We start from the raw sequence: 27,427 nt of genomic DNA on the forward strand, positions 1-27,427 counted from the left end.
TTCCGTAACAAAGCAATGAATTGCAGAGATCCTATCACGAAGGAGTTCATCCTGCAAACATGCCACAATAACCTCTCCATCGATGTCTTGGAAGCTCTGGGGGTCGTGCCATCCACAACTTGGAAGGAGTTAAAATCTCGGGGTGAACAAGCTGAACACTTTCTTAAAAGAAAGAAAGCTGAGAGAGGCCAACCAATGACATCTGCAATCATTGAGAATGCGACTCTCGATCCGAAGTTTCAAAAGGAATATTCTTTCGAAGATGATGAAGCTCCAGCCATCTTGGAATACCTCCTCGCTAATGACAAAATCGAGCTACCACCTATTAAAGATCAGGATGGTGCTAAAATGATTACGGATCCAAATTACTGTGCGTACCACAGAAGGGTTCTTCATCCCACTGAGATTTGCTTTGGACTCAAAAATAAGATCCAAGCCCTAATTGACTCCGGCGTCATAACGACGAAAGAAGTCGAGTAAAGACGACCATAAAACTCCATTGGGTACACGAGTATAAACTGTTTCCCCTCACTCCGAAAAGTATACGAGTATAAACTGCTCCTCGATACTCCAAAAGGTATATGAGTCTAAACTATTTCCTTTCCTTAACGGGAAGTTCCTGGAGAATCCTATATTCTTAAGGATAACCCGAACATATGACTGAGGTTAACGTACTCCTCGTTATACCCAGTTTTACAAAGAAAGCTGGGGGTCGATAATTCATGTAATGGGAAGTTCCTGGAAGAATGTTAAATATAATATTCTTAGGGATAACCCGATTATTATGGACAGAATGATAAATACTAAGCTCCTATTATGATTTTCGAACACTCTTTTGCTGAGATGAGATTCGATCACTTCGTTAGATCAATCTTCCCTCACAAAACCCATTTGGTCAAACCTTTAAACAGTTAGGACCGAAGCCAAAATCCCCTCTCGATTCGTTCCATGAACGAGAGGTCCACAAATTGAACGATCAAACCTTTAAACAGTTAGGATCGTCTCAAATTCCCATCTTGGTCAAACCTTTAAACAGTTAGGACCAAAGCCAAAATCCCCTCTCGATTCGTTCCATGAACGAGAGGTCCACAAATTGAACGATCAAACCTTTAAACAGTTAGGATCGTCTCAAATTCCCATCTTGGTCAAACCTTTAAACAGTTAGGACCAAAGCCAAAATCCCCTCTCGATTCGTTCCATGAACGAGAGGTCCACAAATTGAACGATCAAACCTTTAAACAGTTAGGATCGTCTCAAATTCCCATTTGGTCAAACCTTTAAACAGTTAGGACCAAAGCCAAAATCCCCTCTCGATTCGTTCCATGAACGAGAGGTCCACAAATTGAACGATCAAACCTTTAAACAGTTAGGATCGTCTCAAATTCCCATCTTGGTCAAACCTTTAAACAGTTAGGACCAAAGCCAAAATCCCCTCTCGATTCGTTCCATGAACGAGAGGTCCACAAATTGAACGATCAAACCTTTAAACAGTTAGGATCGTCTCAAATTCCCATCTTGGTCAAACCTTTAAACAGTTAGGACCAAAGCCAAAATCCCCTCTCGATTCGTTCCATGAACGAGAGGTCCACAAATTGAACGATCAAACCTTTAAACAGTTAGGATCGTCTCAAAACTCCCACTTGGTCAAACCTTACTACAGTTAGGACCACAACCAAAATCTCCTTTCGATTCATTTTTGCGAACGAAAGGTTTACTTTTGAATTGAGTAATCAAACCTTATGACAGTTAGGATTATTCAAACCAATCCAGATTCTCTAAGTGGAGATCCCACTTTGAGTTTCTTTACTCCAGGAGATAGAATATAAAATTCTTCCTCTCCGATTCTGGGTTCATCTCTACCAACAAACAAGAGACCAGGAGATAGAATATAAAATTCTTCCTCTCCATCATCGGGTTCATCTCTACCAACAAACAAGAGACCAGGAGATAGAATATAAAATTCTTCCTCTCCATCATCGGGTTCATCTCTACCAACAAACAAGAGACCAGGAGATAGAATATAAAATTCTTCCTCTCCATCATCGGGTTCATCTCTACCAACAAACAAGAGACCAGGAGATAGAATATAAAATTCTTCCTCTCCATCATCGGGTTCATCTCTACCAACAAACAAGAGACCAGGAGATAGAATATAAAATTCTTCCTCTCCATCATCGGGTTCATCTCTACCAACAAACAAGAGACCAGGAGACAGAATATAAAATTCTTCCTCTCCATTATCGGGTTCATCTCTACCAACAAACAAGAGACCAGGAGACAGAATATAAAATTCTTCCTCTCCATTATCGGGTTCATCTCTACCAACAAACAAGAGACCAGGAGATAGAATATAAAATTCTTCCTCTCCGATTTCGGGTTCATCTCTACCAACAAACAAGAGACCAGGAGATAGAATATAAAATTCTTCCTCTCCATCATCGGGTTCATCTCTACCAACAAACAAGAGACACCTTTACAACTGCCCTACACATGGCCACTAACTGTTCAAGAACGTGGGAAACGTCGTGGGCGAGAATCACGTGGATAACTGCCAAAATAACGGAGTTTGAAACGTGGGAAGACAGTTAAGATGAAAACTGCCTGCGGTTACTGTTCCGCGAGACAGTGTTTACTGTCTCGCGGGCCAAGACAGTGTCTCGCGGGCCGAGACAGCAAACACTGTCTCGCCCGTCGAGACAGCAAAAGCTGTCTCGCGAACCTGTTTTCTGCCAACTGTTCTTGGAGGTTATAAATACCCTCCTAAGGCCATTTTTCCCAGGGGGCTGATCATTGTGAGTACTTGAGAGCAATCCAGAGCAGAGAGAGAGCAGAGGTGCTGATCTTACGGCCAATCCTTGAAATTGAGCTTTGACTTGATTTCAAGAAGAACGACTATCTTACATCGATAAGATATCGTTTTAATTTCTCACTTCGATAAACGAAGTCAGAATCATAAACCCCTCACGGTTCAATCAGAATCTGTGATTTGGTGGTCCACGAGTCAAAGCGCTCCCGGCACAGGCAAAGATCCCACGAAAGCAGTGATCCAAACAACGATCCTGCGTTTATTTTCTCAAGAGTTGTAATTTTCTTTTTGTTGTGTAAAAGAGTCTTATAAAAAGGCTGTTTTCTTTGAATTTATTGTAATCGACCAAAGATATAATGAATTCGACAACAAATTCGACTTTTGGCGAAAACAATGTGGATGGCAAGTTACTCGTGTAATATAATCATTAATTTCAGAATTATCCATGTATATACGTGTCAATGCCTTTCTCGTTCTTTCACAAGATCTCATAATAGTAAAATTCTCTTTAACTTCCATAAGAACTAGTCGTGAACACCGTGCAAAACACGTCATATCATTTTTTTTCGTTACAGTAATCTCGATTTTTAAATGCTACAATAATATTTGTTTTAGATTTTTTAAAGTGCTACAATTCCCGCTTCTGCTACAGTTTAAAAATGCTACATTATTACCGTGTGCTGTATTGACTTTTTTAAAAGTACTACAGTATCCAGTTTCATATTTGCTACAATAATAATGCTACAATGAATATTACTATAGTATTACTGTAGCATAAATAGTGAATTTTGGATTCTCCCATTTGTATAGAGGAATAGATTTTTTAAAGTGCTGCAATTCCCGCTTCTGCTACAGTTTAAAATGCTACAGTATTTCCATGTGCTGCAGTGATTTTTTAAAAATTGTTACAACATCCAATTCCATGTTGCCACAGTAATAAATGCTACATTAAAATATTACTATAGTATTTACTATAATATGAATAGTGAATTTTGGGTTCTCTCATTTGTACAGAGGAGCAAATGAATAATTACAACAAGACTAGAATAAGATTCGCATCAATGGATAAAAAAAATAATATTAAATTTCGGAATTTATGGCAAAATACTAATAGGCCGACAGACCATTGCATTTCCGGAAAAAGGCCTAGCAGTTTTTCCGGCCTGGTCCAGTTGGCACCAAAGTAACTGACAATAAAACTCATATCCGCGATCAGCAATCTTCCCTGCTCCGCGGATCAGCTGACACAAGTCACGTGCCCACACAAGGGTTTAAGCTCCTCCCGGAGGTTTAAGCGCCTCCGCCTCCATTTCCCCAATTGCCCCCTGAAAATGCCCTGAGCAAACCCTAATTTTCCCCACCATGATGACCCTAATTCCACGAACCCTAATCCTCCACGTCTTCCCGCTACGATCCTCCATCATCCTTTTCCACTCCGCCGCTGGCGCCGTCGCCGGCGAGGAATCTCACCGGCGGAGGCTCGATTCGCACTCTTACGCATCATCGTCGTCTTCTTATCGAAGAAACTACGATGAGGAGAATAGAAGCGTAAAGGTCACAGTTTGGTGGGATTTCGAGAACTGCCAGGTTCCTGCAGGCGTGAACGTGGAGAGGGTTGCGAATAGGATCACGGCTGCGCTCCGGTCGACGGGGATCAAGGGGCCGGTGACGATCACGGCGTTTGGTGACGTGGCGCAGATGTCACGCGCTAAGCAGGAGGCTCTCACTTCCACTGGGATTTGCCTCAATCACGTGCCTCACCGTCGGTTCCCTCTTCGTCCTTTAAAATTGTCATTTCTTTCGAGTTTTTCATCAAAGATATTTCCTTTTTTTCGTTCAGTTATTATATTATAAGTAGAAAATATGTGCGAGATCGAGACATTTATAGTGGGTTTTTCTTGTGGAGAGTAAAAGGTAACTGTGAATCTTTATCTTAAAGAGAGTTGCGTACATATATAGATATTGGATGTGTTTCCCCTTGACTTTATAAGAAATTTAGCAGAGTCAGATATCTATACTACTCTATAAAAACATTGTGAAGGTAGGCAGAAGTGGAGGAATGAGTAATTGTTCCTTCAAATTGTCAAAGAATAAGGGTCATTTTAGTAAAGGATGAGGGAAATTTGGTCATTTGTAAGTATGTTATTGATGTGGGTTTCATCTCTTCCTCCCTTCCTCCCCCTTCTCCAGCAGATTCCATTACGTTTAGATTACAGTTCCTCCTTCTCTATTTTAAATTTAAATTTTATTCTTCTCTTTCTAGAAGGTTCCAGTACTTTCGTTCCTCTATCTCCTCCTTAAATTTAAGATTTCATGCGTGATCTTTTTAAAAAACATATAATTGAAAAAAAAATCAAAATGCAACACAATGTAAGCTAGGTAGTGGCATATCATAAATGATAATCAATAAACTGTTATCTAAATTTTAAGTTTGATTTCATTTCTCTTACTAAAATTAAGGATACAATAATAAATTTTTAGATGCATAAAAGATATGCATACTTTTTAAATAAATTATTATTATTTTGTTCACATGCACTATGCACATGTGTTTTTTACTAGAAATACTATAAATACACATTAAATGATTAATAACATAATTAACATGCATAAGACTGAGAACTATTTAGATTGAAGTTTAATATTACTTGCACATGCCAATGTACTAGTTAGAATTTAAATTTTATCATCGTTTCATATCCTTGAACGGATGATTTAGTATATGCTCATAATTCACCTCATAGTGCAAGAGAGATAAACGTACAAATTTACTACATGTTTAGATGGAATACTCTTTTAAATACTCATAGTTTGCCATGGTTCTGTTTCATTCTGATGATAACATGTACTCATGTAGTAATGAATTCCATTCTTGTTCTTTTTCTCTTGTTGAAAACACATTAAACACGTAGTGTATCCTACATGGTGATGACTAATGTGATATATGTTAATACTTTATATAAATGTTGGTATCTTATGTAGCTTTAAATTGTTCAAAATTGATCTAAAAATGCTATCAGTAAGAAAACTCAATATTTTGTTTGTGAATTTTGTTTCAGTGCTCTGGTTTCAGTAATGCCCTCCATTGATTTATTTGATACAAATATTGTTTCACTTCCTTGCCTCATTTTTGGTATAAAGTGATATCCGTTTTCATAAGTTTCTAGCAAAACGCTCTAATGTAGGTGGGAAGAACAGTGCTGATAGGTCATTTATGGCTGATCTTGTCTATTGGGTTACTCAGAACCCTCCTCCTGCCCACTTCTTCTTGATATCAGGCGACAAGGATTTTGCCAACATTCTTCATCGTTTGAGGATGAGCAACTACAACATACTTCTTGCTAGCAATGACATTGCCAGAGGTGTCCTCTGTAGTGCTGCAACAATTATGTGGCCGTGGATTGAATTGGTTAAGGGAGAAAATGCCCATGCTAAGCACTTTAACGACCCTCCAGATGGGTTCTATGGTTCTTGGTATGGCCAGTATAAAGGGGCTCTTGAGGATCCCTTTGTAGATAGTGAACAATGTGTTATATCTCAAGTTGACGAATCAATGGAATCAATATCAGAAACTAAGATTCGTCCCATCCCTAGGGTGGTGGTGAATGGGATTCGTAATGTGTTGCATTCTTACCCTGAAGGAATGTCCATTTCAGAGCTCCGTAAAGAGCTCAGAAGAAAGAATATAGCTTTCGATAAGGATTTATATGGCCACAAGAAGTTCTCCAACCTTCTCGCTTCAATGCCAAACATTGTAAAGTTTATACCTGATCCGTCAGGTGCTGTTCAACCATTAGTTGCTGATAAACGATTATTGGAATCAGCTGATGTGAATTCAGCGCCCTCCAGTGATCCATCGGAGCTCAGATTGAAATCCGTCAAAGATACTCAAACCAGTAAGGTGAATAATAGCCGTACTTTAGCTCGGGGTGAAAAACCATTAACAACGGCTCCTCCAAATACTATGGATGTGAGTGCTCCTATGGCTACAGGCCCTACACCAGTATCTGTAGGTACCAGCGCTGTTTTGCCTACTTCATCTGTACCTATACAGGATGTTGCAGCCAAAAAAGTTGAAACAGATGAATCTACAATAACGGATCAAGGTTACAATGCTGAAGTTAAGGAAGGATTTTTCAAAAGGATCTGGAAAACTTTGACTGGTAGCAGAAGTGTTGATTCCTCGCCCAGTCATGAGAATCATATAATATCTGAACAGGCTTCCACTTCAAATGAGAAGACAATTAAAGATGACGAGCCTAAGAAAGCAGAATTTGGAGGGAAAGCTGAATTAGTGAAGGAAAAGTCTTCACATGCACTGAGTTCTTCAAATACTTCTGATGCAAAAGACTCTGTTCCTGTAGAGAGAACATCTGAGCAATCTGAGAAGCACAGTGACACATCTAATCCCAGAACGGGGCTTTTTGGCCAATTAGCAAACTGGTGGCAGTCCAGGAAATCTGATGCAAGATATCAGAAGGATAGCTTTGAATCCTTTGGAAAAAACTTGGAAGCTAATGGAAATGTAGATGTCAAAGATGATATTCCTGTTAGTTTGCATCCTGAAACTCATGCAATATTTTCAAGATCTGACTTTTGGGATACCTTAGAATCATTCTTGCTTACTTCTGAGGGTGCTGATCTTATATCAAAATCAAGTACAAGGTATTATACCTTATCATATAGTTTTCCTTTATAATTCTTTAATCCTTCCCGTTTTAGCTATATTTTTCGGTAATTATGATAATCTTGTTTACTACATTGATGAGTTACCTTTCAAGCTGCCAAAAGTGGCTTTGTGAAGCATGCTAATTTTGAGGGCATCAGAAAGGGTTCTTGAGATAATAATCTATTCTCTTGTTCTTCCTTTTCCTTTTCCTTTTTCTTTTTATGCATGCATGTTTCTTGTGAGTAAATAAGCATCAAACTTGTAGTATGTATGTACATTTTTGCACAATGGGATATCAGTGTCTGACTATCTATCTCGATATTGATTTTTTCTAGTCTATATATAAAGATGTATGTTACAAGATGAAATTGTGTTACCTAAAGATTCTAGATAGCAAAGAAATTGATTTTAATATTAAGGGAACAGGTTGGAAATTACAGTGCTAAGCTTGTTCCCGGACTCAACAAGCTCTTAAGTTCCTGATTCTTTATGTTGCGTTGAGATGATCTCTTGGTTTCCTAAAAGGTTAAATTAACTGAGAAGATGAATTGTTCAGTTTGAGAGGAATTGTTGATGTTAAGATGACTTTTTGAGGAAATCTAGAATTTTGATGTGCGTTAAATCTGGCAAGGAAAATTCTTTTAATTTTTGTTATGAGGTAGCAAAGGCAGAAAGATAAATGATAAGCAGAATATAAAATGATATTTACTTAAAAGGAAAGAAAGCTAAGAGAAAGATAAATACCTCCAGAGGACTCAGGAATTTTAACTTTCAGCCTTAAAATAAGCTTCTAAGTGAATAAAAGGACTTAAGAACTTCTACCTATGGAGTATGGAGGCCCACCTGAATACCTAATCCAAACTTCTGAGGGCTGAACAAGATCCTATAAGGGCATGTTTGTTTCACTTGGAAACCTATGGAAAAGCTTGGAAACCCTCTGTCACATTAGGAAACTATCAGAAAAATCTATTTTGGTTTCTTATTATTCTGTTCATTTCAACTTTTGGTTTCAAGAAAACTCCTTTCCATGTGATTTTGAGCGGGGTAAAACAAAATCCTAGAAAACTTTGGAAAACCCCAAAAATGTTTTTTCCACATAGAAATGGGTTTTACCATTATTTAAAGAAATGAAAGAAACATGCCCTAATACCAATCCTCTATCGTGTGGCATCTAAGTTGTTCAACTACAAAATTGCATCTTGCGTCTTCAGATAAATAGACATGAGGTCATCTCTAAATTTGCTCAAAATCTCTGTATATACCCGCATGCACTAAAATTGGGACGAATATTGTAAGCAAGGTCCTCTAACCTAGGTCTAGGTTTGAACTTTGAACCTCTAAGTGACAAAATTCAGTCCAAACTCTTATTGTTTGAGTACATCATTAACAGTTTGATTTCTGCTCTGTGAAAAGTAACACTCATAGGAAAGATTTAAAAAGTTGTTGGATAGCCATGTGTTTGAGATGTATTATCAAATTTGGTTTCCAATCAGCCGCTTGGATCAACTTCTAGGAGATCAGGCTTCACCAAGAAAAAATGATTTTCCTATCATAGATGTGTGCTTTACATTAGGGCTGGTCAAAGCTTGATGAATAAATTGGTAACTTAGTTGAGACCCATTGTCAACAGAATACTTGGACTTTTGTGTGTGCGCATGCGCATGCGTGCATGCATGCAGGTGCATGTGTGTTAGTGCACGTGTCTGTGCGTGTGTGGACGGGCAAGCGGGCTGGCGGGCGTGTGTGGGAAACTGAGAGAAGTGGGTGGCATTCAATACATGAACCTGCAATTTTTGGTCCTATTGATGTCAAGGCCTAATTTTCTTGTCAGGTATCTTACCCTTTGGATCTTATTTTGAATGGATTCCCTTGGGAGTTTTTTATTATTATACCTAAATGCATGTATAGGTATCCAAGTAAAGCTGACAAATAGAGAACTTGTTATGCATCATGAATGACTTGCAAGTCCTGTTACTACTCGTTATCACTTATCTTGGGTAGATGGGAAAATTTCCCCTGGATATTGGGCAGTTGTTCCTTAAGCAAAATGCTATCATCCTAGCAAATTATCTTTAACAAATTTTATTCAAACTCATTGTGTCTACTAGTTTTGGGCTTGAAAAATTCATTGGATGCTTTATCCTGGGGCAAGAAAATTTATCAGTTCTTCGTATTCAGTGCTTTCATGATTGTTTTGAATTCTTCTGCACAAGATTAAATGTTGTTTCTAACTTTGGTTTTAAACTCCATAACTTTTTTATTTTGCCTCAAGTATTTTCTTTATTATCAACTGATTCAAGCTTGACCTATATAGATTGTAACTTTTATCATTATTTTTCCTCAGGGATCAATTGGTGCATAAGCTACAAAAAGAAGGACCTTGCTTTCTTAAAGATCTTCAAGAATGCCACATGTATAAGTTGGTAGAACTGTTAATATCTGAGAAGAAATGGGTAGAAGCATCTTCTGATAGTTTCCCTTTTAAACTTGTGCTACCTCTCAGAGGTAGGTGCCCGGATGTCCATGGGTCCAAATCCAATGGTCTAAGTACCCTGTTTTCAGGCAGAAGACCGAAACAAGATGATTCATATACTGGACAGGAAGAAACTTATCCTCAGAATTTTGCAGAACTGAAAGCTTGGTTTCAAAAATCCTTTAACGGGACTGAGGATATTAAACCAGAAGATTTCCATAAGCTTTTCGAGAGCAAGTTCAATAAAAAACTTGTTTGTTATGCTTATGGTTATCCTACAATCCGAAGCCTACTCTTTGCTTGCTCAGCTGATAACGGTTCTACTAGTCAAGGAAAGAAGAAGAAACTTCCCAGCAAGGAAGAAGTTTTATCCGATTGCCACAAACTCATAACTGAGCTTCTAAAACAAAACCCTGATGGGTTTAACATGGGCAATTTCCGGCCATTATTCTTTCAAAAGTACGGTTACATTCTAGATTGTCAAATGGTTGGCTACCCGAAGCTGATATCGTTATTACAGGACATTCCTGGGGTGAGAACAGAGGATTCTTTTGTTCTGCCTGCCAGTATAGCCACCAAGAAAACACTTACTTATGGCCTAGATAGTGAAAGCACAAGCAATGGTGAAGATTGGGAGGAGTTGGGGCCTGTATCTGATGATAAGAAACAAAGTGGCTACACTAAAGTCTCTCTTTCAGATGAAGAATTCACAGATTCTGATGACGAGGTTCCTTCCCAATTCGATGGCCTCACAAAGCAGCCTAAGAGGGAAGAGGAAGATAGCTCTCTAATGCAGATTCTCGATTCTTGGTATGATACAAAGGAAGGTGTTGTTAAAAAGGACGAAGATCGGCCTGCTGATGGGCTGGTGGATTGTTCCAAAAGCAATCCTCAGAAGACTTCAGATCTTTCTCTTGAAGGTTGTCCTAATGTGAGGTTGAGGCCCCCAAAGCGCTATTCTTTTGTTGTCGACTCTGGAGATGATGAGAAAGATAGGCTAGTAGATAACGTACTGGGTAGTCTCAAGAAAGCAGGAGATTCTAGGTTGCAAAGTTAAATTTATCAGTAGTTAGTTGAGATAGTAGGAAAAATCATGACGGCATTATAGAAGCTTCTGCAAGCGCTTTTTTGAACTTTCTTTTTTGTCGGAATAATGTGGAAGCAAGGGTCTTATATCTTGCTTTATCAAGGGGAATGAGTGATTATATTTCTCTGATTGCCTTTTTAAGATTTCCATCAGAAAGACACGGTTTTAAGAGCTTCTAGCAAGTCTTCGAACTGTTTGGGAAACAACAATCATTCAATTGACAGAATTCATGAAGGCGCTGTTCTGATTTGAAATACAGGGTAGCCCAAATCCAAATCTTCAGTTTGGGTTTTCTTTTTAAAGTGGTATTTGAAATCCAGGTATTTTATATGGATGATTTTAAAGCTCAAAACTAAGGATTTCAAATCATAGCCTAACCCTTGGAATTTGTCAAATCCCCGATCCCGATCGCTCCTCTCTCTCGGTTCGTCTCCGCTCTCTCCCTCAGAGTCGCGATCATCGCAGGTATCTCTCTCCCTCTTTCCCCCCTTAAGTTGTTGCATGCCCTAACTCTAATCGTTCCCTCATTTCTCTCCCCCCCCCTCTCTCTCCTCATATTGCTTCATGCCCTAACCCTAACTGCTCTCCCTCCCTCCCTCTCTCCCTCTCTCTCTGCTGTAGCTTTCACCGACATCTGCTGGTCTCATGGAATTGGGGGATTAGGGTTTTATCGTCAAGATTCTATACTCGCATTTACTTTTGGTAACCGACTCCTCTTTCTCTTTGTCTTGAGATTCATGTTGCTCAAAACACTAATTCTGGTAAATTTTGAATCTTATGAAAAAGCGGTAATTTTTATATTGACTGAACATAATTGTGGGAATTGTACATTAGTAATGTCATTATTGCAATCCTCTGAACATTTCGTTAATTTGATGGCTTAATTTTTCTATGGATTTCAATTTGGTGTCTAGTTTCTTATGGTTTAGCATATAATGTGATATCATATTGATAAAGGTGTATGCTAATTCACTAGTAAATTGAAAATTTTTTGCGTTGTCTTACTGGATGTATCCTAGTTGAAGTATGGTTTACTCCATTATTTGAGGAGTCTACATTCAAACTGATTTTTTGGTTGAGGTTGATGCGCAAGAGAATGAAGTTATCATGTTATGAGCTTGCTCTATTTTAGTGATTCTTTGGCGAACACTATTTGAATTTTATTGGCTCAAAAATTTGGAAATGCACTCGAACCTTTTATGTTGTTAAAAGTGCCTCAAAACCCTAATTCTGATAAAATTTGAATCTTATGAAAAAGCGGTAATTTTTATATGGACTGAACACAATTGTGGGGATTGTACATTAGTAATGTCATTATTGCAATGCTCTGAACATTTCGTTAATTTGATGGCTTAATTTTTCTAAGGATTTCAATTTGGTGTCTAGTTTCTTATGGTTTAGCATATAAGGTGATATCATATTGATAAAGGTGTATGCTAATTCACTAGTAAATTGAAAATTTTTGTGTTGTCTTACTAGATGTTTCCTAGTTGAAGTATGGTTTACTCCATTATTTGAGGAGTCTACATTCAAACTGATTTTTTGGTTGAGGTTGATGCGCAAGAGAATGAAGTTATCATGTTATGAGCTTGCTCTATTTTAGTGATTCTTTGGCGAACACTATTTGAATTTTATTGGCTCAAAAATTTGGAAATGCACTCGAACCTTTTATGTTGTTAAAAGTGCAACTTCATGTTTCTGGAGATAAATTCAAGATTCTAGAGGAAATTCAAAATTCTAGCCTCTGAAAATGATAGCGCTAGATAATTTCTTGGCATAAATCTCCACAGACTTTTACTTTCTTGAGTACCCTTTGCAGGAAAAAAAAAAACTAGTCCATACAATAATTTTTTTTTGTACTTTGTCTTATATCCTGTGTACTGTTGATCTTCAAAGTCCCTAGCTGGAATGATATGGTTTTCTCAATGATGAAATAGCAACCTGCATGCTACCATGTGAAGATAGAAAACAAATTGATGGCTACCTATATATTCCACTTAAAAAGGGAAACTAAAGAAAATGTTTAGCTTTGTACAACAATTTTCTCTAACAAACTACGAGTGCAGTATCTCTAGTACAAATGAGACTGTATCTAGCCACCAAAAAATTCCATGGCCATAAGAAATCAATTAGAGGCATAAAGAATGAGTAAACTTTGCCTAAAGAAATCAATTTGGTATGTGCATGCATACCCTTTGGAATTTGAATTCTATTAGAATTGGTGGAAATATGATATTTTCATTTGGAGAGGATATGGTTTACTTGTCTGAAGTACTTATGGCTCTGGTTTTTTAACGATGTCCTATTGCAAATATGAAAGGACTTTATTCAGAACTTCGTATTACTAAAGTAAACTTTTTTAGAATTTGTTTAATACATCTCAAGTTAAAGTTTGTTGTTCGTAGGTTTTTTGCTAGTAATGTCTATTTTTCTTAACAATTTGCTGTTTACATTCAAATTTATGTGATCATCATGTATGTGACAAGATTAGTCTTTTGTTATTTTGAGCTTTCGTCTCAATGAAACATGGCTCAAGTCCTATGACCGACAATGTCTCATAGGTAAGTTTGGGTTAAACATGTGTGTTATGAACTTACTATTGATGTAATTTTTCTTATTGTCAGAAACTCGATTAACAATGTGTAGTTTTTATTTGTTGTTTTGAACTTAATATTGATGTTGCTTCATTGTTGTAGATAAGATACACCTTAGTTAAACTTTTTCCCCTGTCCTTTTGCTCAAATTTTGATTGTTATTGCTCCAAAGTGAAATATTGTTCAAGATTACAGTTATATCTACATGGACCATTAGCATAAATTTATCGTGGTTTAGTAATGTGTGAGTGCTTGATCTCTACTGGATATGGACATGTTATATTAAATGTATGCAATTTTATTGAATTAGTTTGTGAATGAAGTCATTCTCACTTTAGCATCGAACTACCTGAAAATCTCATTCCTTGAGTCATGTGCAAGTTGACCCCAATTGCTTGTTTTCAGAAAATTTTCTTTTGAGAAGTCTGGGTAATCATGTAGGTTTAATAAATTATGAACTAAAACAGTTTAAGAGCATGAAGTACCAGAGCATCTTTTAGAGTTGTTGCATTCTACTGTTTGTGTTAATAGTTCCTTATTAAATTATTCATACGGTGCAGGATGTGGTAGTGGTTTGAACTAACAATCATAATCTAGCTTGTTTTTAGATAATTTAGTTTTTTTGCCCAACATGGTAATTTGTTGTTAATATTTATTCATATTCAAATGATATTCCTAGGTTTTGTCAAAGTTGTAAGTGGAATTTTGTCTTTGGTTTGCAGGCGTGGAAGAAGATTACAAACGATTTCGTTTGTTGTATGGAAGTGTGAGACTGTGATTCAAGGGTCATCCTCCTTCTTCAGAAATTTCTTGTATTATTTTTCCTTTTTTGAACACTCCTTCAATTTCTATAGAATTTCAAGCTTGGTATATCAAAGACCAAATTGACTATGTAATTGTCAGTTGTACCTGCTCTTTTTATATAGGATGATGTTTGAGCATGGCTTATGGGTTGAAATCAAGGTTTAGATAGCTACAGTTTTAACGCACAACATGTGGAATTGTTACTTATTTGCTTTGATATCAACTTATTCTCACTTTGAATATGTGTGAAATATGAAACGAGCCTTAAGTATTTTCCAGCCTGGATATCTGTGAAGTATGGAATGGTGATTTGTTATTTTGATGCTTTTTTTTGTAAGATACCTGATATGTTTGTAGAGTTTTCTTCATTTTTATTTTGTTGAAAGTCTTGCAAGTTATGGTGGATAATGAATTTGAAAACTTAGCAAATGTAGTTATCACCGCCAAAATTAGCTAAATTTGTGTTTTTTGGTTACTCTTTTATACATCTCCATTGCATTTGATGTAAACAAGACAGGTTAAGAGAATAAATTTTCTTAAAACATCAATTTTAAATTCAAATTCATATATAATAAAGTATCCAAACACTAGATTTTGAAATCAAAGATTTCAAATCTTTTTATTTAATAAAGATATCCAAGCAAAAGATTTGTTAAATAATGGATTTCAAATCCTAAATTTAAAATATTTTGTGGATATATATTAGAGCATAATGTAGAGTTTGTTTGGTGGGACTATTTGCTTAAATGGAGCTCTTAGCTTTCATATATTCTTATTTGATACAAGAATTATATTATGAAGAATAAAAAAAAAAGGTTCTTAGAACTATTCTAGACATACTGTCATTCTATTAGCTAATTCTTTTGTTCTTTCTTGGATACTGGACAGGGAACCTGGAATTTCAAGAGATACTATAGAGGTTACTAAATGATAATACAAGTTACGGGTAAGATTATTGTATATTATTTTTCAGTTTCCTTCCATTCAAGGTGTTTGGGGTTTAACCACATTGAGTTTGGATCTAATTCCTTGAAATTTCAATGTAAAGAGTAAAGAAAACTTGCAATATGATAAAAAAAAAGAATTTTTTTTTGTTGCTTTTCAATTTTACGCAATATATAAATTCTTTTGCTGGCTCAAACATCTTTACATAATCCCCGCAGCATGTCGCAGACATAGCACTAGTTAGCAGCTATTGTTATGTTTTAATCCGTGCATGTTTAATGTACTGGACTAGATGCTTAATGACATTTGAGTTTTTGAGAGGATTTGGTTTGCCCTTGTTAGTTCTTACTTCTCCTGTTGCAGGCTTATCTCATTTGAAGATCACCTACCCTACCCACCATCACTATTTGCCTTTCAATACCCAACAGGGAAGAATTTATTTAATAATTATTGTCTTTTTTTTTTCTCCTATTTTCTGAGAAGGTAAACCTTCCATGTATTTGCTCAACAACGTTCTCAATCATCGTTCTAACTAGGGTGGAAATGAACCAAATAATTAACAAATAGTTCGATAATTATTCGAGTAACTATTCGGTCATACTCAATTCGGTAGTTCATTCAACACACTAAACAAATACTTTTTAGTATTCGAGTTTACTATTGAATAAAATTTAACCAGATGTAAATTCGATTTGTTTGTCCATATATTTGATTAAATTTTGATCATTTATTATTTGTATTATTGCATAATGATGTCATATTTTTAACCCACTTACCATTTTTACTTAAATTTTATGAACAGATTTTAAAACTTAAATAACCTTAAATCTATTCTCTAATGGAAATTTTGATTTAAATATATATATATATATATATATACACATATATTATGAAGGAATAATTTTTATTTATGAATTTAAATACCATTTAAAAATCAATTTTTTTAGGGGAATAGATATACTTTGATATTCGATAAGTATTCGTGAATATTCATGAATATTTATCAAATATCAAGCATTCAAGTTCAAATTTGAAAAACTTCATATATGAATATTAAAGTCAGCATTCAAATTCAATAATTTTAAACAAATACAAATACAAATACCTTAATATTCGATTCGATCATTTACCATCCTTAGTTCTAACAGCTTTATATGCTGTATCATATTAGTTAACCCTGAATCAGATTCTTGTTGACGATAGCAACATTACAGAGAATTTTCTCTCTTTATTTGTCCTGATAACAATTGCAATCATCAGTAGTCACACGAGTTATGGCGTGAAATTAAAATCAAAAATAACATCTCATGAACTAATTTTGTTTCTTTACATCGCAGACCGAGGTTTCCTCGAGCTCTTTCTGAACTCGGATCACAGTGGATGTTGGGATTAATATGTCTGCGCTATTAAGTTTCCTTTGCATTTTGCCAAAGGCTAACAGCAAGCCTATGGCCTCCTGACTTGCATCAACAGTGAGAATTTGCCTGCATGTGAGAAAGGGAAGGATGCAATTAGCACAGGAAAGAAATACATGCAATGATACAATTCATGTAAACAACTGCTCAAATAGTAGCAAGTGTAATATTTTGAATACTAATGGGAATACAGGGTGCGTACGTTCAAAAGAAGGACCAAAGTCATAATACTACAGAGTCTACAGTATGCACGAAACCGATAACTGGAAAAATCTCGATATACCTAAATGGAATTGAATCAGTTTGCTGCAGTCCAATGGTTGTACTCGTCCATTCGAATTATGAAGGAGCTTGAGCTAGGCTTGCCACCTCCTCCATATGCCTTTCAATTTTCATATGCAAATAGAACCACGGATCATTAATCCATTCTAATAAAGCAATTAGAAACTGACGACAAATACATACCCTGGCAATTTCTGAAGTATCTGCTGCACCGTTAATACTCCTCAAGCGCATCTTCAGATTCTTATTCCGTTGCATAAATATAGCTGCTCCTATAGGTCTGCCAGAGACAATAAAACTCCTTTAGGAACTTACGTAGCAGTAAGTTAAATAATGATTTAGAGGTGTGTATTCATAGATATTCAAATCAAAGTTTGGGTTTTTTTTTATATTAGTCCCTTAAAAACAATAATATTTTGGATTAGTCCCTATAATCATTGGAAGTGCTATTAGGTCCCCCCCAATTCCTATAACTTGTTTCAAAATTAGTCCATTAGATCATTGAAATTGCTATTAGGCCCCCAATTGTTCTAAATTGTTTCAAAATAATCCCTCCAACCAAGAGTAGCGATAGCAGGATTTAAGACTTCGGGAACTGAATAGCAATTTCAATGATTTAAGGGCATAATTTCAAAATATTGAAGGTTTAAAACAAATATCGAAAAACCTCTAAAGTTCATCTATGTTGCATATCAAAGCAAAATATATATATATATATATGGCAAAAACTTTGGTTTTCTTTGTGAGCATTAGTAAGTATAAGGCTCATATTTTCATTAATGAAACATACTGGCTGCAGTGATGAATTCGCATGACATGAGGACTACAAAGTATAAACCAGAGCACAAAGACAAGGCCTCCAAATAACAAAAGGTATACCATGCCACAAAGGTAATAGAAAAAAAAAGCTTAATAACAAAAGTCCATTTGAATACCCAGTGTGAGTTAATACATAGGCAAACATAGTACCTTAAACCAGCAGCTTCACTTCTCCTACTAAGTTCCAGACACATTTCATGGCTCAGATTTGAATTACCATCAGCCCGTGTCGCCTAAAAAAACATCAAATTGAGCTTATAAAAAGGTGGTAAATAAGCTAAGGGCAAAACAATTGACCGACAAATCTTATTACAATATGATTATAACAATCTAAAGTTAGAACCTTAGTTTCATAAACATGAAAATTACATTTAACCTGTAAATCTGAAATACATGAGCATAGTACTATAAAACTGCATGCCAAAAAGTACCAAGCACTCGCCATAAGTTCCTCTTCCAAGCCGAATCCTGAAAGTTTTCCCTAACAATTCATTTGCAGCATCTTGACGCGAATTCACATAGGATTTTCCCTTCGCAATCAACTCATCACAATCTAATTTCATAAGCTGCAAAAATTCATAACTAAACTCAAAAAATTACCAACAAGAAACACAAACCAGAAGTTTATATGATCAAAACCTGCTCAAATACAGAAGGATTAGTAACACAATTCAACCTCCCCATCTCTTCTCTGATCCCAATCTTAAACGCTTCAATATCACAAAGCTCAAACCTTCGAAGATCCAAATCCTCAATGTACCTCAAAACATTTGAAACCTGACATCCATCTTCATCATCAAATAATTCCACACCCCCTTTTGAGAAATAATCGTGAACAGCACGTACACTGCAAATGCTCGTATCAACATGCAACTCAAGATTCCCTGGAATCATTCTGAGCTGCTTAATTCTCATTGCTGAAGACTCACGATGATCGAAAGCAATCACCCTAGCAAGGGAAGAAAAAGATTAAGTAGCTGTTTGGTGTTTTTGCAATTGTGAATACAGCAAATTTTGCATGTAGAAAAATGATGCATACAACATTTTTTGCTGGAAATTAACTTTAAATCCATATTTCGAATGATGCATTTTCAAAATCAAATCTATTTGACTAGTGTAAAAGTTGTTATATTTGCCAATCCAAATATTTGTTTATTTTCAACTGTTAAAAAAAAACCTGAACTTTATGATTTGGAATCAACCAACTTGAGGACACAACATTAGTTTTCAAAAAATTTTATTAATCATTAAAAGGACTTGTAGCATTTTGCTGCATTGCATCTTTTGTCTACAAAATGTAAACATAATTACCGTTTTTAAGTATCTTGTCCTCAATCAAATATCTTGAAACAAAACATTTGATTGTAGCATTTACTAACGCAGCTCTATCAAAAAAATCCCTAAAAAATGAGTCTTTTTTACCTCGGGATGATTTGGGAGAGCTCAAGAGCGAAATTCTTCGGCCCAATGAAGTCGAGAAGATAGCAATTCTTCAAGCCGCCCCCAAACTCAAAATCCTCTATCCTGAAAAAAAAAATACAAAAAATTACCAAAAGAAAAAGGGAACTTTTTTATGGGTTCATTGAGAGATTAAGAAACCTGAGGGGTTCTACGGAGGAGAAGGGGAGGATGAGGGCGGAGGGGAGGCGGCGGTGGGCGAAGAGGGCGGCGTATGCGCCGGAGAATGAGGGGTAATTATAGAGGACAAGGGTTTTATTGGGATTGTCGTCGTCGTCGTCGATGAAGGATTGGAGAGCGTCGAGTGCGGATTCAGAGCGAAAGTTTCGGGCTTGAGGGCGGCGGCGGAAGGCGGCGGAGGCGATGTAGTTCAGGCGAGACATGGAAATGGGCTAAGGTTGGGTTGTAGAGAGTGAGCAACCGCCTTGGCCCTTTACTAAATGAGATGGGCCTTAATGGGCCGTATCGTTGATTCAAACGCTAGCTCGCCAGCTATGGCCCTTTGGGAGAAAAAGACCTGCAAATTTTATTTATTATTGAGCGGTACATTACCACTTAAGAAAGAAAAGTACGGGGCTGATTTATAACTCAAATCTATTTAAATTGCTTTAAATAATGGCCTCTAGAAACCACCAGAGTTTTCCATATTAGACCCCAAATTGTTTATTGGTTTATATTAGACAGCAAATCTTAATATTTTCTAAATAACACCCCTAATCTATTAATTCCAAAATGTAAGCATAACATGTTATTTGAAACAGCTTAATAGATGATTTGAGAGTCCAATATACAACGAGGAAAGTATTTAGGTTCTGAAGACAAAAACTTGTTTTTGTCTTGTCACCCAACAAAGGTAGTTAAGAAGCATTTCATGCGTCTTGTACCCTACTTCACCTCATAGTAAAGGTCACACCGAAGAAAGAGATAAAGAGAGACGAAAACAATCATTACCCTTACTAATGACCTAATTTATTTCTCTATAATAAGGGGAGGACTCAAGGACCACTATTCATATCACAGTAATTTAATGTAGCGTTTTTAAAAATATATTATTATAGCATAGGAGGGATACGGTAACATCATTTAAAAATATAACTGTAGCAGTTTAAAAATATGTCACTGTAGCAGAGGAGGGGCGCTGCAGCATTTTTAAAACATATTACAGTAGCATATAATACTGTAGCCATTTAAAAAAGGATTATTGTAACGATAAAAAAAAAGGAAAAATCATGCCTTCTCATGGGGCACACTAGTTTATAGATAAGTAAATACCAAATATCGAAATAAGTCATACGGAAAAAAATAGAGAAACTATACCAGAAATAATAAATAATAAAGAAAAATGGCGCGGGATTTAGTCTCGGGCGGGTCGCCGCCTCTCTCTGCGCAAATGAAAAGCCAAAACAACCAGAGAGAATATAAAAGCAGATCCCGCCACTAAACTTGAAGAATTTAGAGGAAGAGGCGCGCTCTTCCTCTTCCTCTTCCTCTTCCTCCTCTCTCTCATCAGCTTCTCCTTCTCCTCGATCTCGCTGCCCTCTGCGCTTCCTTCATCCTCACTCGAGAATGCAGTCGGAGACTTCTGCTGTATCGGATCGAGATCTGGTTCCGGCCTTCGATCTGCCGTCTTCTCGAGGTTAGGATCTTCGTTTTCTTGTTTGAAATCGTGATCAGGTTCCAACTCCTTTTCCTCCACTAGATCTAGATATCCTGATTCATCAACACTAGGTTTTTCATCATTTTGCTCAAAATTTTGATCTGGACCAGGAGTCTCTTGTTCTCGATCTGGATCTTTCGTCGTCTCTTCAGGTGGAATTTCTAGTTCTCGAGGTGTCGATTCTTGTTCATGATGTTGATGTGTTGCTTCAGCCTCCGTAGTTCCATCATCATCCGGTGGCTCTTGAATATCTTGATGATCTATTGGTTCTTCTTCTTGTTCTTGATGTGGCTTGGTTGTTTCGGTCTCCGAATCTTGATCAGGAGCGTCTAGAGCAGGAATTTCTAGTTCTCGAGGTTTCGGTTCTTGTTCTTGATGTGGATGTGTTGCTTCGGCCTCTGTAGTTTTATCATCAGGTGACTCTTGAATATCCTGATGATCTATTGGTTCTTCTTCTTGTTCTTGATGTGGCTCAGTGGTTTCAGTCTGTGAATCAGGAATTTCTAGGTCTTGAGGTTTCGGTTCTTGTTCGGACTCAGTGGTTTCAATCTCTGAGTCTTGATTCGGTGTGTCTCGAGTAGAAATTTCTAGGTCTTGAGGTTTCGGTTCTTGTTCAGGCTCGGTGGTTTCAGTCTCTGAGTCTTGATTCGGTGTGTCTCGAGTAGGAATTTCTAGGTCTTGAGGTTTCGGTTCTTGTTCTTGTGGATGTGTTGCTTCAGCCTCTGTAGTTTCATCATCACCAGGCGACTCTTGAATATCTTGATGATCTATTGGTTCCTCTTCTTGTTCTTGATGTGGCCCGGTTGTTTGAGTCTCTGGACCTTGATCAGGAGTACCTAGAGCAGGAATTTCTAGGTCTTGAGGTGTCGATTCTTGTTCTTCTTGTGGATAGGTTGTTTCAACTTCTTGATCTTCATCAGGTGACTCTAGTCCTTGGTCTTCTTGAGGTATCGGTTCTTTTGTTTCTGTCTCTGATTCTTGATTCGGTGTGTCTAGTGCAGGAATTTCTAGTTCTTTAGATACCGGCTCTTGATCTTGATGTGGATCAGGATCTTTTAATGGACATATTTTCTCTTCTGGTTCTTGAGGTGGACTTCCATTCTCTGAATCTCGATACGGAGCTTCTAGTTCTTGAGCTACTGGTTCTTGATCTTGATGCGGATCGGACTCTTTTAATGGACATATTTCCTCGTCTGGTTTTTCATGTGTACTTTCATTCTCTGAATCTTGATCCGGAGCTTCTAGTACTAGAGCTATCGGTTCTCGATCTTGATGTGGATCGGGTTCTTCATTTTCATCCAACTGCTCCAACTCCGTAATTTCTTCAGGATCACGCGATTTCGGTGTTTGATCTGATGTCTCTAAACTCGGAATTTCTTCTTCGTGTTCGATCAGATCTGGTATTATGGGAATCTCAATCTCTTGTTGTGATTCTTCTTTTGGTTCTATTTCTTCATTTGAAATCGAATCTTCACTTGGATTAAGATCCACATCTCGTTCAAATGGCTCAGGCAGTTGTTCATCTTCTATTTTCTCCTCTGGCATCTCGATCTCCATTTCTGCTTGATCCTGTTCAGAATCACCATCTGATTCTGTGGGTTTCTCTTGATCTCCATCGCAAGAAACCTCCTCGTCCTCTTCTTCTTTACTTGTGATTGTAGCTTCCTCTTCTTGAATTGCGTCAATGACTTCTGCCGGTGTTTCCTCTGTTGCCAATTTAGGCATCAAAACTACGAGAGTTTCCTCGTCCTCGTAGAACTTAGCATCAATCCGTCCAATTTCAACACCATCAGGAATCTGAAACACTCTGCAAAATCGCTCAATCTCAACCTCTCTAGCGACATTCACGAGCCTCAATACCTTCACCTCCTCCAACGACTCCACCCTTCCCGCTCCACAAATACTAATCTCCCCGCTCTCCTCATCAATTTCCACCTCAATCTCATCCTTCTCAAACCCTGCAAACGATCACCATTTCCAATTAAAAATTACCGGAAATAGAATGTGAGTAATTACTAACTATAGCAATGAGTTCTACCTGGTAGATGAGCGAGGAGGAGGAACAAGGCATCAGTTTCGGTGGAGGTGAAGGTGAGATTTCCATTACTCCTCCTTATGGTTACTCCTAACTCCAATTCCATTGCACTTTCTCTTTTCTATTCATTTTTCTTTTTCTTTTTTTTTTGTGAGGGGGGTGTTAATGTATAAAAAGCTTGGATGCTATTAATTGGTGGGACCGAACCGACCCGAACCGACCCGAAAAAAACGGTTTTAAGAGTAAGGCGGTTCGGGTCGGGTTGACAACTTTTCAAACCGAACCGACCCGAACCGACCGAATATATTTCCAAAACTTTCAAACTCGTTCGCGTTTACCCGACCCGTCCCAAACCCTCAACCCTAACTTCATTTCCTCTCATTCCCAAATCCCAACCGCCGCTACTCATTCCCAATTTCCCATTTCACTCGGCCTCAATCCCTCTCTCTTGCTCTCTCTCTTCTTCCAAGACCCCTTACTCTCCCCTCCTCTTCCCGAAATGCCCCTCTCCCTCTCCCCCTCCCGTAAGCGTGACATCCCCATCGACGACGAGCGCTAGGAGTTCTTAGTCATGGCTCAAATGATTTGCATTTGGGCGCATATGAAAACAAATATATACAAATTATCTCTTGGGACAAGCAATATTTATGCCTATGATTGTTATACTTGATGAAAGTTAGAACCGAACAAACCGAACCGAACCGTACCGAACCGATTTGCAACGGTTCGGTTCGGTTCGGTTTTGAATTATAGGTGGTTCGGTTCGGTTGTTCAAATTTTGGTAAAAACCGACCCGAACCGAACCGTGCTCACCCCTAATTTCTTCCACCTTTAGATAGAAGAGATGCTGAGAGAAGAGCGTGTATAAAGGCAGGTTAGAAGTGGAATGGTCCAAAGTTGCTTTCTCAATCGCGTGGGCGGTAAGTTTTGAAATTGGCGGTGGCTGGGTCGGAGAATCTCTCTTCATTTGGATTGGAATTTTTTGTTGGATGCTATAGGACTACGAAAGAAGATGATTGGGCCATAATTCTGGCCCATTAGGTTATTACTTGAACGAGTCTTTTAAAAAATCACAAAAAAATCTGAAAAAACTACTAAAATAATTAGATGTCTGCATCTATTTATGGAAGGAACTATAGCGTGTTTGTTTTGAGCAGACTGTTATATGAGAAGATATACACCGACTAAATTAAAGAGGAAATCCTTATCTTCTTACTCTCCAAATTAAACTACTAAGTAAGTGTTGGAATCATGACATACAACGCAGCGGAAAAGGCATATCATGACTATTAATTAAAATTAATTAAATATTAGAAGAATATCTGAAACGCTTTCCGAATTTCTACAATAATCCGTCCCAAGATCAATCCGAAATAGCTTCCTTAAGAAAAAAAAGCCTCCAATTGAAATCCACTCGTCACCGTAGAGGAGCAATACTGAGAGGTAGGTTCTCAAAAATCTATTTCTTCATATTATCTTCATAAGATTTTTCAATCTCATCTATCTCTTCTCATAATGCTACATATGAACCCTATTTATAAGATTACACTAGTCTTAGAGATTTTAACTTTAAACAATTCATAATTATTTAGAACTTTATCCATAACAATTAAAGATAGAATAGATTTGTTCAAAAACTTTATCCATAACAATTAAGGATAGAAATAGAATTGTATTGCATGTATACCTCTTCTAATGACATTAGTGAGACCAATTGGGTCCCATATCGAGAACTAATTATTAATCAAATTAATAATTTTAATTTAACAATCAAATCTCTATCCGACCAACTGTTCATAAAAGCTCTTCCATAATATGTCCGACCAACTGTTCATAAAAGCTCTTCCATAATATGGGATTAAATAATATCTTACATTCACTCCCTTCTAGTATCATTTATTTTAGGTAACTCTTTTAAGCAGGATAACTCACCTATTTGCTCATGCCTAAATTTGCAATTCCCATGAACATAAATAAAAATCATTTTGAAACATCAAAATATTTTATTTTTATAAGAAAGTAAATTTTTAAAAAATATTTTTAAAACCACCTGCCGGTAGGAATTTAATAGCTTCATGGGAATATATAATAAATTAACTCATCATAATGAGCGTACTGGATCCTATCTAGACATCCATCATTTTCCTAAAAGAAATTTAGCAACCTAATGTTTCAGGTTGTGTAGCGCTTGCTAAACAAGCTTAACCATCACATCAAAGCATACTAAATTATCAAATATAAAATGACTATCATCAAGTTAAAGGGACCATGTAACAATTTGAATTCTCTATCTCTTAGGTGACTCATCCTAGAGAATTCAAATACAGTCTAGTGCAACACACATCATAATGCGTGCTTATGACATACACCCGGAGAATCTCCATTCCCGATGGTTGAGACCCACCACCATATCTCATATATCGGTGTCATACATAATAACCTGTTATAACAAAGTTATCCTTTACTAGTTATAGGTTAAGCACAAATTTAAGAAATTTCTAAGTTAGATCATATCTCTAAGCAAGTGACCATCACAGTGCATGATCTAACAAAATAATTTCTAAGGATATATATAACAATTATATAAATAATACCCAAATTATGTGCAACAATTAAATTTATTAACATTACAATATTATAACATAATATGTATTGGATGTTCAAGGGCAAATTATTATTACTATTCCAGCAGTAAGAACAACAATATCTCAATGCTCATCTCTTTTTAATTAGTGCCTACATGGCACTGTGCAGCTGTGCTTGATATCAGAATGCCCAATAGTATAGCGTTTCTGCTAATAGTATCGTTAGCGTTGAGTGTCCTACCGCCTCTGCCGAAAGCATCGACCATGGAAACACCTGCTTCATAAATAAGGGTTTTCTCCCAAAAAATAAAAAATAAAAAGTCTAGGTATGATCTACTCACATAATTTTCTATATCCAAGTCTGTCCATTAAGATTTACCATCTAGAAATCATTAATTTGAGTGTTAGATCGAGGATCTTTGACGGGGACCAAACCCCACTCTGAATGCTTCTTAGACATTATGATCATTGTCATCAGTGTCATCGTCAAATCATCCAAGTTCTTTTGTTTGAATTTTATCATCTATATCTGCATAAATACACACTACCATCCCCTTTGCTCTTTAGTATTAACAAAGCGGATTTCAATTTCTAGTAGGAATCTTATTTGTTCAGTTATTCTCAACTGTGAATCTGTGATGAAACAGTAGGGTGACAAGCCACCAACACATGCCAACAAATGCAGCATTACTCTTCGGATATTTAATAAATTGTGTCACAAGATGTTGGAAGCCTTCCAGAAAAATACACCTCCCTGTTGTGTTCATATCCCAGTCACGAGCGACAACGCAGGGACAGAGTGAGAAATAAAAGCTAGGATTAGATTCATACGTTGTCAAACAAAGCGCATGACCCATGGCCTACAGAATCTCAAGATTTACACCGCCACCATGTTCAGTACTAACAGAGCCATCCCAAGTTAAAATTACACAACACCTCTAACATCAGAAAGTAAAATTATCTCTTTCTCACATCCATAGGCCCAAGATCGAAGTAGAGAACATGATCATCACGACCACCACCAACCCCTTGCCATTTCGAACGGTTGAAGACCCAAGCCCCACCTCCTGCAAACCGCAACACCCGAAACTTATGAAAATGAAGTTTTCGGGGCAATCTTAACAGAACTATATACCACGAAGTTTAGTGCATTTTGCACAAAGATATCATAAAATTTTTATTAGAAGGAATTGTCATGAACATATTCATTAAACGATCACGCTTGACTAGGTTGAGACTACAATTGTCATTTCTTAACATTTCTGTTCAAAATGTATTTTATATATCTTCCATATATACGCATACAAGTTACAACTTGTAGATTCATGTGTTAAGAACTTAATGTAAATAAAGGATAATAACACAAGATGCTAATGTCGCTAACAACAATTTTCAATGGTTCAGGAGTCAAGACAGTTTTTACCGTTTGGAAATTACGTTTATTGTTGTTTTGTTAAAAAAAAACACCCAAATGTATGCATTTTTATGGAAATTCATATTTTTATTATCTTCCAAATTAAAAACAATTGAAAAAAAATTAAGACAAACCTGAGTGCCATCACCGGGGGTTGAAAAAGGCCGAATACTCGCAGAATCCGTAACCCCGGTGGGCAGCGGAACAGCTGGATTACTGCTAAGAAACGGAATGCCACTCTCCGGTGCACCAACAGGCGTCACCCCCAACGGAGCTCCCTCTTTCGGCACGAGAGGCGAAGTTTCCGGTGCGGGGCTGTGACTGTGAGAGCCCGGGGAGCTAGGGACCCACCCCCAGCCGTGGGAAGGAGAGGACGAGAAGTCT

General features: G+C 37.1%; 4 protein-coding genes across 7 annotated transcripts in view; 1 reads left to right on the forward strand and 3 right to left on the reverse strand.

The window, feature by feature from the left end:
• On the forward strand, nt 4,036-14,570 carry LOC109823717. 2 transcript variants are annotated; one of them, XM_020390065.1, is made up of 5 exons: nt 4,036-4,568; nt 5,992-7,471; nt 9,820-11,500; nt 11,657-11,737; nt 14,352-14,570. In XM_020390065.1, the coding sequence occupies exons 1-3, from the start codon at nt 4,169-4,171 to the stop codon at nt 11,003-11,005; spliced, it is 3,066 nt and encodes a 1,021-aa protein (XP_020245654.1). In that variant the 5' UTR covers nt 4,036-4,168; the 3' UTR covers nt 11,006-11,500; nt 11,657-11,737; nt 14,352-14,570. The 2 variants fall into 2 exon arrangements, with proteins under 2 accessions (XP_020245654.1, XP_020245655.1); XM_020390066.1 differs by lacking the exon at nt 11,657-11,737.
• On the reverse strand, nt 16,504-19,834 carry LOC109824032. 2 transcript variants are annotated; one of them, XM_020390548.1, is made up of 8 exons: nt 19,494-19,830; nt 19,317-19,418; nt 18,534-18,843; nt 18,326-18,460; nt 18,045-18,127; nt 17,259-17,355; nt 17,077-17,175; nt 16,504-16,862 (listed from the first exon to the last, which is right to left on the reverse strand). In XM_020390548.1, exons 1-7 carry the CDS (start codon nt 19,733-19,735, stop codon nt 17,092-17,094), a joined length of 1,053 nt encoding a protein of 350 aa, XP_020246137.1. In that variant the 5' UTR covers nt 19,736-19,830; the 3' UTR covers nt 16,504-16,862; nt 17,077-17,091. The 2 variants fall into 2 exon arrangements, 1 of the variants encoding a protein (XP_020246137.1); XR_002242537.1 differs by lacking the exons at nt 16,504-16,862; nt 17,077-17,175 and having other exon boundaries at nt 18,271-18,460; nt 19,494-19,834.
• LOC109824031 (cell surface glycoprotein 1-like) lies at nt 19,802-23,225 on the reverse strand. Of its 2 annotated transcripts, XM_020390547.1 has the most exons (3): nt 23,048-23,225; nt 20,670-22,967; nt 19,802-19,869 (listed from the first exon to the last, which is right to left on the reverse strand). In XM_020390547.1, exons 1-2 carry the CDS (start codon nt 23,148-23,150, stop codon nt 20,707-20,709), a joined length of 2,364 nt encoding a protein of 787 aa, XP_020246136.1. In that variant the 5' UTR covers nt 23,151-23,225; the 3' UTR covers nt 19,802-19,869; nt 20,670-20,706. The 2 variants fall into 2 exon arrangements, with proteins under 2 accessions (XP_020246136.1, XP_020246134.1); XM_020390545.1 differs by lacking the exon at nt 19,802-19,869 and having other exon boundaries at nt 20,567-22,967.
• LOC109823759 overlaps nt 26,505-27,427 on the reverse strand; it is a 1,932-nt gene continuing 1,009 nt past the window's right edge. The window contains 2 exon segments of the mRNA XM_020390128.1: nt 26,505-26,696; nt 27,178-27,427. The exon segment at nt 27,178-27,427 is cut by the window's right edge and continues 5 nt beyond it. Coding sequence (XP_020245717.1) covers nt 26,598-26,696; nt 27,178-27,427 — 349 coding nt within the window. The 3' untranslated portion in view covers nt 26,505-26,597.

Source organism: Asparagus officinalis, chromosome 9 (assembly GCF_001876935.1).
Source record: "Asparagus officinalis chromosome 9, Aspof.V1, whole genome shotgun sequence".
Lineage (NCBI taxonomy): Eukaryota > Viridiplantae > Streptophyta > Magnoliopsida > Asparagales > Asparagaceae > Asparagus > Asparagus officinalis.